General features: G+C 44.9%; 1 protein-coding gene across 1 annotated transcript in view; it reads right to left on the bottom strand.

The window, feature by feature from the left end:
- Positions 1 to 2,663: 2,663 nt before the first annotated feature.
- Positions 2,664 to 14,456, bottom strand: part of CPLX4 (complexin 4) — a 34,624-nt gene continuing 22,831 nt past the window's right edge. Inside the window, exon 3 of the mRNA XM_049901126.1 lies at positions 2,664 to 2,891. Coding sequence (XP_049757083.1) covers positions 2,664 to 2,891 — 228 coding nt within the window. The remainder of the gene's footprint in view (positions 2,892 to 14,456) is intronic.

Below are 14,456 nucleotides of genomic sequence, written 5' to 3' on the forward strand. Positions count from 1 at the left end.
AAATCAATTATAAGCTTTTCCTTCCCATACCCTCAGAGCCTGTTTCTAATGTAGACACAAACCTAGGGAGAACCTGAGTTTCACAGCAGCAAATGCTCAAAGTCAGTGCAAATTTTTTGCTTTTTCAAATGCATGATTACTTGAAAGAGCCCCATAATGGTCTTGGTGAAGGAATTTTTTGTTGGAGTCTTATATGAATTTATACCGTAATTGTGTGGGAATACGTTTTGTAGCATCTCTAGGGAGATTTATTTGGATGTAACGTCTGGTGAAAGGAGCCCTGGTGGTGCAGTGATTACGTGCTCGGCTGATAACCCAAAGGTTGGCGGCTTGAATGTATCAGCCACTCTGGGTTTACAGCCTTGGAAACCCTATGGGGCAGTTTTACTCTGTTCTATAGGGTCACTGTGAATTGGAATTGACTTCATGGCAGTGGGCAACATCTGGTGATTGTGAGTCTGATCAAAATGTGGACTGGCAGTGGAACTGGAGGGGATGAGAAAGAAGCAAAGGAGGAAGAGAGAAAGATTCCAATACTCCCCTGTTGATAACTGGTGGAACATTCTGGGTTCAACATTGTGCTATATCTGAAAGCCCATACAAAACCCTTTTCTTGACTCAAACCTGTGGGCGCACTGGTCTTATAAATGTCTCTGAGGATAACAAAACACTCACTCTCCCTATAGAGTTTCTGTGGTTTTGTTTATTTTAATTTTGTCCTATTTCATTTTTACATTCTAAACTGCATTAAGAAACATGAAGTTATTAGAGCAGTTTGCTTTTGGGGGGGGGTGGAAGTGACATTTATATAGTGTTCAGAGTTTTGACAGCCTAAGTGAAAAGTCCATTTACGCCACCCAAGGAACATGAGCGCGTGGAACAAATTGTCCATTATCTGGGCTATTGAGGAGAGGAGTGAACGAGCTTAAGGTGCACCAAAACCAAATCCTTTGCCGTCGAGTCAATTCCGACTCATAACGGCCCTACAGGACAAAGTAGAACTATCCCATAGGGTTTCCAAAGAGCAGCTGGTGGATTCGAACTGCTGACCTTTTGGTTAGCAGCCAAACCCTTAACCACTGTACCACCAGAGCTACGTTAGGTGCACAGAGATCCCCAAATTTCATTCCATCCATTTGTTTCAGTCTTTCTTCCCATCAAGCCTTTTTCACTCAAGCTAACAAGTGGAGAAGTTTGTCCATCTTCCCCTCTCCTCCCCCCACATTTTATTACATAAAACGTTTATTGAAAAAGTCATCTTTGTGCATTATTTATTCTTTGAACAGATTCATTGAAAAACCAATGTTTCATTTTGTTTTGGTAGACTTTGGTTAAACAGCTGTAAATATTTTAAAGGGAATATCCTAACTCTTGCAAAAAAATATTCCTTTGAAAGCAGGTTAAAAATAGAAAAAAGAAAGGAAAGCAAAAACATATAATAAACTAAACACGTTGCCGCTGAGTCAGTTCTAACTCACGGTACTCCACGTGCTTCAGGGTAGAACTGCCCCGTTCCACAGGGTTTTCAATGGCTGTAATCTTAAGGAAGCAGATTGCCAGCAGTTTCTTCTGTGGCACCGCTCGGTGGATTCAAATGAACCTTTTGGTAAGTAGTCAATTGCAAACTCTTTGTGCCTCCCAGGGACCTTCTGTGGCACAGAGTAGCAGGAGGATTTATTGGAATGTAATCTGAAGAGATTTCAGACTAGTTTCTCTAGTCTCCCTTCCAGATGAGGGGCAGAAGAGGAAAAAGGAAAGAAGTTTGGGAGAAGGGTAAAAAGGAGAGAAGGGGATAAAAGAGAAAGAGGGGGATTGATCGATTTCACTCTGTTTGCCCACCCCCATTGTTCCCATTGCTGTCACTAAGTTCAGATAAGAGGAGATAACCCTGAACTCAGAAATAGCAATAACCTTCCCAGTTCCCCCCTGCCTCTAATTCTGCCTTCTCCAAGTCCGTTCTTCACATGGTCCCTAGGATGATCTAAGAAGCAAAGGTCTGGTGAAGCCTCTGCCTCCATGTCTTATCTTTTACCACCGCCCTGCGACTGCCCCTTGGCTTAGGAGCATCCACGACCAGGCTTGATGAGAAGCGCCAACAGCATCGAGGAGCCAGGGAATAAGAGGTGGAGTGGTGGCCTTTGATTGGCTTCCAGCCTGCATCCTGGGCTCCCGGTGGGCACCATGACATGCCCCCCCCCCCACCCGCCACCCCATCTTTCTCTGAAGGGAGCTGGTGCTATTCTCATGGTTGGACAGAGTGAGACCCTGCCCTGAAGGAAGGAAGTCAAAAAGGAAATGTACATTTGCTATTGTTTCTTCCTGGCTGTCCTAATGATCTGTAAGTAGGTCTGATTTCTGTGTTCTTCGCTGAATTTCAGACTTTAGCCACATTTATAACTAAAAGGAAAGTATGTAGGGTCGCTATGAGTTGGAACCGACTCGATGGCACCTAACAACAACAACATGCTTCTTGTGGCAAGGTGCTAGTTCAACACTCTACCAGGAACATTCAGGACAACCACCTTCTTGTCTATGTGTTTGTAGAGAGGGCTTTATAGGCATGGTTTTCTAACCGTGCTCCCTACGTTAAAATACACGTTTTCAATGCTCCACAAAGAGTGCCCCTCCCCCCAGCCCACTGACCTGCTCCTCCCCACACCCCCTCACATCACAGAACACTTCTGCTCCGCCGTCTGCTTAATTTCCGTGAAGGTGGCCTGGGCCTTTTCTTTGATGGTGTCCAAGTCCATGTTCTGGAGATTCTGCAACTGCCCGAGAATAGAATCCTTGTCTTCTTCCTCTTCTTGATCTTCATCTACCATTTTCCTGAGATCTTCAGGCAAATCCACATTATCACCAGCCATCTGGATCTGGTTCTCATCCATTTCACTCTATGGGAAAAATACAGAGAAAGAGAAATAACTCTAAAAATGACAGCTATAAATTTAAAAAGAGGCAGGAAAATAAAGGTCTGTCTAGTATGAAGGAGGAGTCCCTGACTGGTTCACACAGTTAAGGCACTCAGCTACTAGGTGAAAGGTTGGTGGTTTGGTCCACCCACATGCACTTTGGAAGAAAGGCCCGGAGATCTACTTCCAAAAAATCAGCTATTGAAAACCCTCTGGAACATAGTTCTACTCGGACACATATGGAGTCGCCATGAGTTGGAGTTGACTCAACGGCAAATGTTTCTTTTTTTGTTTGTTTTGGAATGAAGGAAGTGAATGGCTCTCTTGGCCATCCAGCAGCAGAGCTGGGTCCTGGTAGCGGTCATGGTGGCTGGGATAGTTTCTGGTTGGGAGGCCCCTCCTTCACTGCACCTTGGTCCAATCAGAATCTTCCAACATGGTGTTTCTCAAAGTGTAGTCCCAAAGTGTGGTCTCAAAGCATTAGCATCGTACAAGAAACCTGTTAGAAATACAAATTCTTGGGCTCCATCCCAGACCCACTGAGTCAGAAACCCTGGGGGTGAGGCCCAGCCCTCTTCGTGACACCGATGCCCACTTAAGCTTGAGAATCACGCACAGCGCCACCTGGGTAGCACTACAAGTTTTGGAGTCTGTCATCCCCATGACGTGACCCAGTGGCCCTGGCTGACCTCATGAGGAAGGTGGGGTTTTGACTGGCAGCTTCCACCAAGGCCAGAGCTCTGTCATTGCCCTCATCACACTTGAGTGTCAACCTCTGCTTTACCATTGCCTACCCCTCCTGTCTACTAAACGCGGAGCCCTTATGGGCTCAAATCATGCTGAATGCACCTTACCTCCTTGGGACCTGCAACGGAGCCTGGCGCATGAAGAATGCGTTATTAACGCAGTAACTCTTTATTACTCAGCATGCTGGCAGTCTAGTCTTTGTTTCTAGTAATGCTGTCACCAAAGCTTGCCTCACACATTTCATTTTGTGATCCTGGGCATGGCTGTCCTGGAATGTCCTAATGCCCGGCTACAGAGCCTTTTTAATTCTTAATGAGAGAGAATAATCTAAAGAAAAACGCTCTATGGGAAAAGAGACGGTAACTGAAATTCTCAGATGGCTGCTGTTGGAGAATTTCCTGAGATGAGGTTACAACATGAGGCAAACTGGGTTCAGGGACACATAAGATTAAAAATTGTGCCAGAAAAGCTGATGACGCAAAAGACCTAAGCAGCTGTTAACCAGTAGCCAGTTGCCATTGGGTCAACTCTGACTCATGGCGACCCCACGTGTGTCAGAGTAGACCTGTGCTTCACAGGGGTTTCAAGGGCTGATTTTCCAGAAGTAGATGGCTAGGCCTTTCTTCTGAGGTACCTCTGGGTGGACTCAAACCTCTAACCTTTCAGTTAGCAGCCAAGCGTGTCAACCATTTGTGCTACCCAGGGACTCCAAGCAGATGTTAGGACCCACCTTAATGCGTTATTCATGACCAGCCTTGAATTCCTTACCAAAGCGCAAGAAAAATCACATGAAGATAAAATGATCGTCTAAGTCTTTGTCAGACCAAGCTGATTTGATTTTGCAAAGATTTCGGCACCTGCTGATTTCCTAGGTGGAGTTAAAGACAACACCTAATGGGAGATACAAATTCCCCTTGTCTGGTGCTGAGTAGAAATGCTCAGAAATATTGTCTCTAGGTGCACACAGCGTGCCACGGTGATTTGTAAACATGAATCTCCACCTGTAAAGTGGGTCGATGCGGCCAGATCTCCAGGGCTAACATTCCATGGCTCCCTACTTCCCTAGCTGATCCTTGGAGAGCCTGGAGGCCTACAGCCTTTCCTCCGAGCACTCTTCTTTTATTTGGGTCCCTCAGAGTGATGGCCGAGCCTGGCTCTGGAAATAGCTTCAGGGGCAGATTTCTGAGCACAGGAGAGGATGCCTTCAGGAGGCTGGTCCTCACGCGGGGGCTCCCTGAAGACTTCAAGAGCAGCCGCTCTCATCAGCCCTGCGAGATGAGTGAAGCTTTCCCTGCACTTGGCCAGGGCCTCGGACCCTCCAAGTGCTTAGTGGATTAATTAGTTCCTCGTCAAACTGTGGTGGGGATTAATTAGCTAGTTAATCCACAGGGGCTCCCAGCCAGTCTTCCATTTCTATTTATTTCTTATTTACCTCCAGCGGTGGCCTCCCTTGCTGACCATTCTCTGATTCTTTCGGGGAGGGAGGAAGAGCAGGACTCCACCCTGGTGGTTCTCAGCTCTTGTAAAGGCAGGATCTCTGCTATAGTGGTTAATTTTAGGTGTCAATTTGGCTGCGCCATAGTTCCCAGTGGCTTGGCCAAATAGACGAATTTCTGTCCCACAATGTAATATAATGTAATATAACATAATCACCTTCTATAATATAACCAATCAATCAATCGAAAGGGGAGCTGCCTCTATTCAGGGCCACAATGGATGGACCCTGATAGAATGGGAGAAAAATGTAGAACAGACCCTCAAAGTCCTAAAATGAAAACAGAACAGACCTACTGGACTAATTGAGATTAGAGGACTTCCCAAGACTATTGCTCTGAAATACTCTTCAAACCTTGAACTGAAACTAACCCCCGAGGTCACCTTGTAGCTAAATAACAAATTGGCTCAAAAAATAATGAATATCAACGGTAAGTACTGTGTTCCTTTAAAAAAAATCACCTGAGACCAAACGGTCAACAATTACTTTAAAACAAAGATGAGAATGTAAGGGGGCAAGGAAACTAGATTAATGGAAATGGAACAACCAGAACAGAAATAATGAGAATGTTCACGCATTATGAAGAATGTAACCAATGTCACTGAACAACTTGTGTAGAAACTGTTGACTGGAAAACCTAAACTGCTGTGTAAACCTTTACTCAAAAGCACAATAAAATATTATTCAAAAAAAAAAAAAGAAAGGGGGGTTTCCTTAGGGTATGGTCTGCCCCCAGACTAGACTATAAATAGACATTCTGGAAAGTCACTCTTTCCACCTCCTGACCTATGGATCTTGGGATGGAAGCCTACAGTCTCCAGCCTGCCACCTGACCTATGGATTGTGGCCTTGCCAGCCACCATAATGGCGTCAACCATTCTCATGAAGTAAGTCTCTTTCTATAGATACGTGTTTGTCACCGGTTCAGTTTTTCTAGAAAACCCTAAGACATCTGCTCTCTCTTACTCATCCCAAAATAAAATGCAAATCACTTGAAAAGGCATTCCTGGGAATTGGAGGACCTACCCACTGGCTGAGAGTCAGATCTCTGTGGATTCAGACCATGGGGATCTCACTGGATTCAAACTTGGAACCTGAAAGGAAAGGCAGGTAGAGGAGCTGAAGGAAGCGAGCCAGCCTGCTGGTGCTAAAGAAAACCTGGCCCACAACTTTTTCCTCCCCTACCTGGGTGGCCCCAATGAGGCTACCTTCTACCCTTGTCCAGTCTCAGAGAAGCCCAGGGAAGGGAGAGCAGTCAGATTCTACTTTGTCTCACAGCTCACAGAGAGGACCTTGACCCCCACAACCTCTAGTCCAGTGGTTCTCAAAGTGGGGTCCTAGGATCAGCAGCATCAGTGTCTGCTGGAACCTTGTTAGAAATGCACGTTCCCGAGCACCACCCAGGCCCACTGATTTAGCAACTCTGGGGACAGACCCAGCAAGCTGTGGTTTTACCAGCCCCCTCTGGTGATTCTGAGGCTCGATCACATCTGAAAACCACTGGGCTATACCATAAATTCCTCAAAGGCCTTAGAACTCAGACACAGAAAATAAATGTGTATAGAATGATTCAATAAGCCTATTGTCAAGGACTATAAGAGGCACAAGGAGCCCTTGGCTGCTAATGGAAAGGTCAGCGGTTCAAACCCACCAGCAGCTCCAAGGGAGAAAGATGTGACAGTCTGCTTCCATAAAGATTACAGCCTTAGAAACCCTACGGGGCAGCTCTACTCTGTCTAGTAGGGTCACCATGAGTCAGAATTGACTGGATGGCAAGAATTTTATAATAGCCATGATAACACTTATGTGTGTAGGTCCTCTGCTCTACAGAGTTTCAAATATTTTCATAGCTGTTGACTAATTTATCTATGTACTCCTGTTGGGACTGTGTAGCCTAGAGGTTAAGGGCATTGTCTTGAAAGTCAGATTGCCTGAATGTGAGAGTTAGCTCCACCACTTATAAGCTGTGTTACTTTGCATAAGTTACAAAACTACTCTGAGCTTTATTTTCTTATCTATAAATTGGGGCCATCATGCATCTGTCAGTTTGTCGTGCTGTGGTGGCTTGCGTGTTCCTGTGATATTGGATGGAAGCTTTGCCACTGGTATTTCAAATACCAGGAGGGTCACCCTTGTTGGACAGGTTTCAGCAGAGCTTCCAGACTAAGACAGACTAGGAGGAAGGGCTTGGCAGTCTACTTTTGAAAAAATTGGCCAGTGAAAACCTTATGAATAGCAGTGAAACACTGATATAATGCTGGAAGATGAGCTCCTCAGGTTGAAAGGCACTCAAAATATGACTAGAGAAGAGTGGCCTCCTCAAAGTAGAGTCAACCTTAATGATGTGGATGGAGTTAAGCTTTCAGGATCTTCATTTGCTGATGTAACATGACTCAAAATGAGAAAAAACAGCTGCAAACATCCATTAATGATTGGAGCATTGAATGTACGAAGTACGAATCTAGGAAAATTGGAAGTCATCAAAAATGAAATGGAGTGCATAAAGATCGATATCCTAGGCATTAGTGAGCTGAAATGGAGTGGTATTGGCCATTCTGAATCAGACAATCATGTGGTCTACTATGCTGGGAATGACAAAATGAAGAGGAATGGTGTCGCATTCATCATCAAAAAGAACATTTCAAGATCTATCCTGAAGTACAATGCTGTCAGTGGTAGAATAATATTCGTATGCCTACGAGGAAAACCAGTTAATACGATTATTATTCAAATTTATGAACTAACCACTAATGCCAGAAATAAGGAAATTGAAGATTTTTACCAGCTTCTGCAGTCTGAAATTGATCAAACATGCAATCAAGATGCATTGGTAATTACTGGTGGTTGGAATTTGAAAGTTGGAAACAAAGAAGGTTTGGTAGTTGGAAAATATGGCCTTCGCGAGAGAAACAATGCCAGAGATCAAATGATAAAATTTTGCTGACGAACGACTTTTTCATTGCAAATACCTTTTTTCAATAACATAAATGGCTACTATACACATGGACATCACTGGATGGAAAACACAGGAATCAAATTGACTATATGTGTGGAAAGAGACAACAGAAATCTCAATACCATCAGTCAGAACAAAGCCAGGGGCCACCTTCGGAACAGACGATCAATTGCTTATATGCAAGTCCAAGTTGAAGATGAAGAAGATTCAAACGAGTCTGTGAGAGCCAAAATACGACCCTGAGCATATCCCACCTGAATTTGGGGACCATCTCAAGAACAGGTTTGACTCATTGAACACTAATGATGGAAGAACAGACAAGTTGTTGGAAGACATCAAGGACATCATACGTGAAGAAAGCAAAAGGTCATTAAAAAGACAGGAAAGAAAAAAAAGACCAAAATAGACGTCAGAAGAGACTCTGAAAGTTGCTCTTGAACGCAGAGTAGCTAAAGTGAAAGGAAGAAATGACGAGGAAAAAGAGCTGAACGGAAGATTTCAAAAGTCGGCTCAAGAAGACAAATTAAAGTGTTATAATGAAATAGTCAAAGACCTGAATATAGAACACCAAAAGGCAAGAATACACTTGCCATTACTCAAGCTAAAAGAACTGAAGAAAAAAACTCAAGGCTCGAGTTCCAATTTTGAAGGACTCTATGGGAAAAATATTGAATGACGCAGGAAGCATCAAAAGCAAATGGAAGGAATACATAGTCACGGTACCAAAAAAAATTAGTTGACATTCAACCATTTCAAGAGGTAGCATATGATCAAGAGCAGATATGGTATTGAAGGAAGAAGTCCAAGCTGCACTGAAGGGAATGGCAAAAAACAAGGCTCCAGGAATCGAGAGAATACCAATTGAGATGTTTCAACAAACAGATGCAGCGTCAGAGGTGCTCACTCCTCTGTGCCAAGAAATTTGGAGGACAGCTACCTGGCCAACAGACTGGAAGAGATCCATATTTGTTCCCATTCCAAACAAAGATGATTCAACAGAATGTAGAAATTATCGAACAATATCATTAATATCACAAGCAAGTAAAATTTTGCTGAAGATCATTCAAAAGCAGTTGCAGCAGTACATTGACGGGGAACTGCCAGAAATTCAAGCTGGATTCAGAAGAGGACATGGAATGTAGGATGTCATTGTTGTCAGATGGATCTTGGCTGAAAGCAGAGAATACCAGAAAGATGTTTACCTATATTTTGTTGACTATGAAAAGGCATTTGACTGTGTGGATCATAACAAATTATGGATAACATTGCAAAGAATGGGAATTCCAGATCACTTAATTGTGCTAATGCTGAACCAAGATTCAGTTCTTTGAACAGAACAAAGGGATATACTGCATGGTTTAAAATCAAGAAAGGTGTGTGTCAGGGTTGTATCCTTTCACCATCCTAATTCAGTCTGTCTGCCAAGCAAATAATCTGAGAAGTTGGAGTATATGAAAAAAGGATGTAGCATCAGGATTGGTGGAAGACTCGTTAACAACCTGTGTTATGCAGATGACACAGCCTTGCTTGCTGAAAGTGAAGAGGAATTGAAGCACTTAGTGATGAAGATCAAAGACTACAGCCTTCAGTATGGATTACACCTCAACATAAAGAAAACAAAAGTACACACACTGGACCAATAAGCAACATCAGGATAAATGGAGAAAAGATTGATGTTGTCAAGGATTTCATTTTACTTGGGTCCACAGTCAACGCCCATGGAAGCAGCAGTCGGGAAAATAAATGACGTATTGCACTGGGCAAATCTGTTACACCTCTTTAAAGTATTAAAAAGCAGAGATGTCACTTTGAGGACTAAGGTGCACCTGACTCAAGCCATGACATTTTCCATCATTTCATATGCATGTGAAAGCAGGACAATGAATAAGGAAGACCGAAGAAGAATTGATGCTTTTGAATTATGGTGTTGGTGAAGTATACTGAATATACCATAGACTGCCAGAAGAAAGAACAAGTCTGTCTTGAAGAAATATAGCTAGAGTGCTCCTTGGAAGAGAGGATGGCAAGACTTCATCTCCCGTACTTTGGACATGTTATCAGGACAGATCATTCCCTGGAGAAGAACATCTCGGTTGGTGAAGTAGATGGTCAGTGAAAAAGAGGAAGACCCTTAAAGAGATGGATTAACACAGTGGCTGCAATAATGGGTTCAAATATAGCAATGATTGTGAGGATGGTACAGGACTTGGCAGTGTTTTCTTCTGTTGTACACAGGGTCACTCTGAGTTGGAACCGACTAGATGGCACCTAACAGCAACATAAATTAGGGATCACATAATTTGCCTTAGAATTGTAGAGGATTAATTACCTGATAACTGAATTATTTAGACTATACTAAGCACACAGCAGAAACCCTGGTGGCACAGTGGTTAAGTGCTACAGCTGCTAACCAAGCAGTCGGCATTTCGGATCTGCCAGGCGCTCCTCGGAAACTCTACGGGGTGGTTCTACTCTGTCCTACAGGGTCACTATGAGTCGGAATTGACTTGTCGGCAGTGGCGGTTAAGTACACAGTGAATGGTAGCTATTCATAAAAATAATCACCCTCAGAGTAGGGAGGGGGGTTTACACTCCGTAACCCTGCTGCCTGCACACCGTAGCTGGCCCATCAGAGGGCTTTGCTCTCTTTGCACCTTACCTGTTGCTTAGGAACAACTCCTGCCTTTGCTCCACAGGCTTGGCTTTCCTAATCACACAGGCCTATTCTTTTCCCTTTGGACACTAAGCCCTCAATTCTGGAGAAATCTACCTAGCTAGGCCCACCTTCCCTTACCTCTGGTCAGCCCCTCTGTAATATTTATGGGACCCGGAGGATGAGCCCCAATAAACGTCCCCAACCCACCACTTGGCCCTCTCTTCCAATCTCTGGCTGCCTCCCTCCCTGGGAAGGGCCTTGAGCACAGACGTGTAGGCCGGCCCCCCAGTCCTCAGGCCTAGGGGTGCTCAGGCCAACAGCCCGGAGCACCCCAGTAGGACAGGCCTGGTGAAGAGGCCTGCACAAGCTCTGGAATGCATCTGGGCAGGAATTCTAGGTCCTGGACAACCATAGTGTGGTTGAAAAGAGGAGTGTGGGCACTGGGTAGGCATGTCCCTTTGACTCTGCAGACTCTTCAGCCCGTGTGATGAAATGTGGCTAGAGGAGGGACAGAGGGGAGCCTTCTAAAGCATGGGGTCCAGGGCAGGTGGCTCCAGCTATACAGGCCTAAAGTAGTATTGGGTGAGGTCACAAAATAGAACATTCTAGAATGATGATGCTACTAAACCTCCATCAGCAGGACAGTTGCTTCAAGTGGCAATTCTACTACTGGAGTCAGTTGCCCAAGCTAAAGCCATGTCCCTGGCCTCTGTAACACTGGGTCGGGACCAACTGAGCTAGCCCCAGACCTACGACAGGCCAAGTGTAAGCACTCCGTCTGTCAGAACCCACAGCCTATCCTGACCATTGTCCTGCAGGGGTGGGGCCAATGACAGGGGACAGATTGTGGGATTGGGAATCAGGAGACCTGGGTTACAGGCCTGGCCCTGTCATTCATCCACTGTGTGATCTTGGGCAAGTCACTCTCTAATTCTGATGCCCAAAATCCAGAGGGCCACCCAGAAGAATACTGAGATTATTGAAAGAGATGTGTTTGTGAAACAACCTCATAAGCTTCTAGGCTCTGAACGCATAGTAGCCACAGTTATTAATAACTTGGAGGAAAAGGAGCAGCTGAGTCTGAAGATCCCTGCTGAAAGGGTCTCTGGGATAAAGAAGGCACGGACAGAGGGTGGGAGAGTGTCAGCCCTTAAGAGAAAGATCCGGACAGAGCGAGCAATTAAAGGAGCCTGAATGGGATTTGGACATGGACACTGCAGCCTTGTTCCTGCAGCTAATGAACTGCCGTCTGGTAGGACCAGTCCACCATCCAAACAATGACTGTCTTGTCCAGACTTTCTGCTGCCCACAGGCACATCCGAGGTTTGGGAGACCAGGAATATTTTGACACAGTTCACACATGTAATGCCTCATTACATCCCCCAAATGAAACTGCAGTGACAGCCGATGTACGTTGGCATCACGGCAGACAGAATCAGCTCCAGGGAGCGGGGAGGCCGAGTGCCGAAGGAACTGAGTACGAATGACTGAGTGAATGAGTGAGCAAAGCGAGCCAGCATATGAGGGTACTCGTAGGCTATATTTTGTCCTTAGAGGCTCCACATAGAAGGGTTCTTATTCATAGAAATCTTACCAATTTGGGATATTGTTTCAGGATGTTAAGAGCTAATTAGTTTTAGGCCAGCCGAGCAGAATCAGTTTTAACCTCTTGGTTTTTAACCACAGAATTAGTGTCTTAATTGCCAGTGCTGAATCCCCCATTATTTAAATAGTCCCGTATCCTGCCATTGTCCTTCACTGTGACTGATTCCTGACCCTCCACCAGAGGGTAAGCCCTTCGGATCTCAGCCCTTTGGATCTCAGACTTCCTTCTCTAGATCTTTCTAAGCTGGCCTTTATCTTCTAAACTTGAGATAGGATGATCAGTTATCATCGTAGGTGATAAAATAATGAGCGTTCTCCATTTGTTAGAGTCTAGTCAATCAAGCTTGGTGTATAAACAAATACTGTCCCCGACCTGATTGATCCCAGGTAAATCTGATTTTGTTTTTGGTTTGTTTATTTTTGGTCTATATGACACCAGACAAGGTTTCTAGGTGGCACTCGACTGCTAACCTAAAGGTTGGTGGTTTGAACCAACTCAGTGATGCCGCATAAGAAAAGGCCTGGCGATTTGCTTCCATTATTACAGCCAAGAAAGCCTTAGGGAGCAGTTCTACTCTGCACACATGGCGTTACCATGGGTCAGAATCAACTCGATGGCAACTAACATCAGTGATACCAGACGGCTAGACTGACTGATGGATTTGTTTCCCTTTGGCTAGTTGATTCGGCATTCTACGTCTACAGATTCTGCGAGAGTCATGGACTTTAGCTGTCACTGTCTTCACAAATTGCTCCTTCCTGTCCTGGTTGTGAGTGAGCAGAGCTACACTGGCCTCTAGACAGAGTGACCTAGCAATGCCAGGTTCCTGTCCTGCAGGAGCTTATAATCTAAGACACACTTGCTGCCTTGGTAGACCTGGGAAGGTTGGGGGAGTGCAATAGTTAAAAAAAATATAGTCATTTCACAAACACAGCCATAGAAAGTAACAGCAAGCAGTGGGCATGTGGTCTTCAGGCTGGATGGGGTAGGAAGCAGAAGTGAGCCACTTGCCAGCCAGGCTCAGCAGCTGTGTCCTTACTCGTTCTGAGCAGTTAGTGCTGATGGGCAGAACCAAGTATTTGTTCTCTCTCCCAGGGGCAGTGGCTCTTGACCCTAACTAAGCCTCTGAATGGTTTGTAAATATCTACCTCCAGCTCCCCACTTCCAGATATTTGGATATAGCCCCAGGCAATAAACCAAACCAAACTCATTGCCCTCGAGTTGATTCTGACCCCTAGCGACCCTATAGAACAGAGTAGAACTGCCCCATGGGGCTTCCAAGGCTGTAATCTTTATGGAAGCACACTGCCAAATCTTTCTCCTGCAGAGAAGCTTGCAGGTTCAAACTGCAAATCTTTTTTTTTTTTTAATTAATTTTTATTGTGCTTTAAGTGAAAGTTTACAAATCAGTCAGTCTCTCATACAAAAATTTACACACACTTTGCTGTTGTTGTTGTTGTTAGGTGCCGTCGAGTCGGTTCCGACTCACAGTGACCCTATGCACAACTGAACGAAACACTGCCCGGTCCCGATCCATCCTTACAATCGTTGTTATGCTTGAGCTCATTGTTGCAGCCACTGTGTCAATCCACCTTGTTGAGGGTCTTCCTCTTTTCCGCTGACCTTGTACTCTACCAAGCAAGATGTCCTTCTCCAGGGACTGATCCCTCCTGACAACATGTCCAAAGTATGTAAGACACAGTCTCGCCATCCTTGCCTCTAAGGAGCATTCTGGCCGCACTTCTTCCAAGACAGATTTGTTTGTTCTTTTGGTAGTTCATGGTATATTCGATGTTCTTCACCAACACCACAATTCAAAGGCATCAACTCTTCTTCGGTCTTCCTTATTCATTGTCCAGCTTTCATATGCATATGATGAGATTGAAAATACCATGGCTTGGGTCAGGCGCACCATAGTCTTCAGGGTGACATCTTTGCTCTTCAACACTTTGAAAAGGTCCTTTGCAGCAGATTTGCCCAGTGCAATGCTATACACTCCTAATTACTCTCCCCCTAATGAGACAGCACAGTCCTCCCCTCCACTCTCTCTCCTCGTGTCCATTCGGGCAGCTTCTGGCTCCCTTTCC

This window comes from Elephas maximus, chromosome 11 (genome assembly GCF_024166365.1).
Source record: "Elephas maximus indicus isolate mEleMax1 chromosome 11, mEleMax1 primary haplotype, whole genome shotgun sequence".
NCBI classification, from domain to species: domain Eukaryota; kingdom Metazoa; phylum Chordata; class Mammalia; order Proboscidea; family Elephantidae; genus Elephas; species Elephas maximus.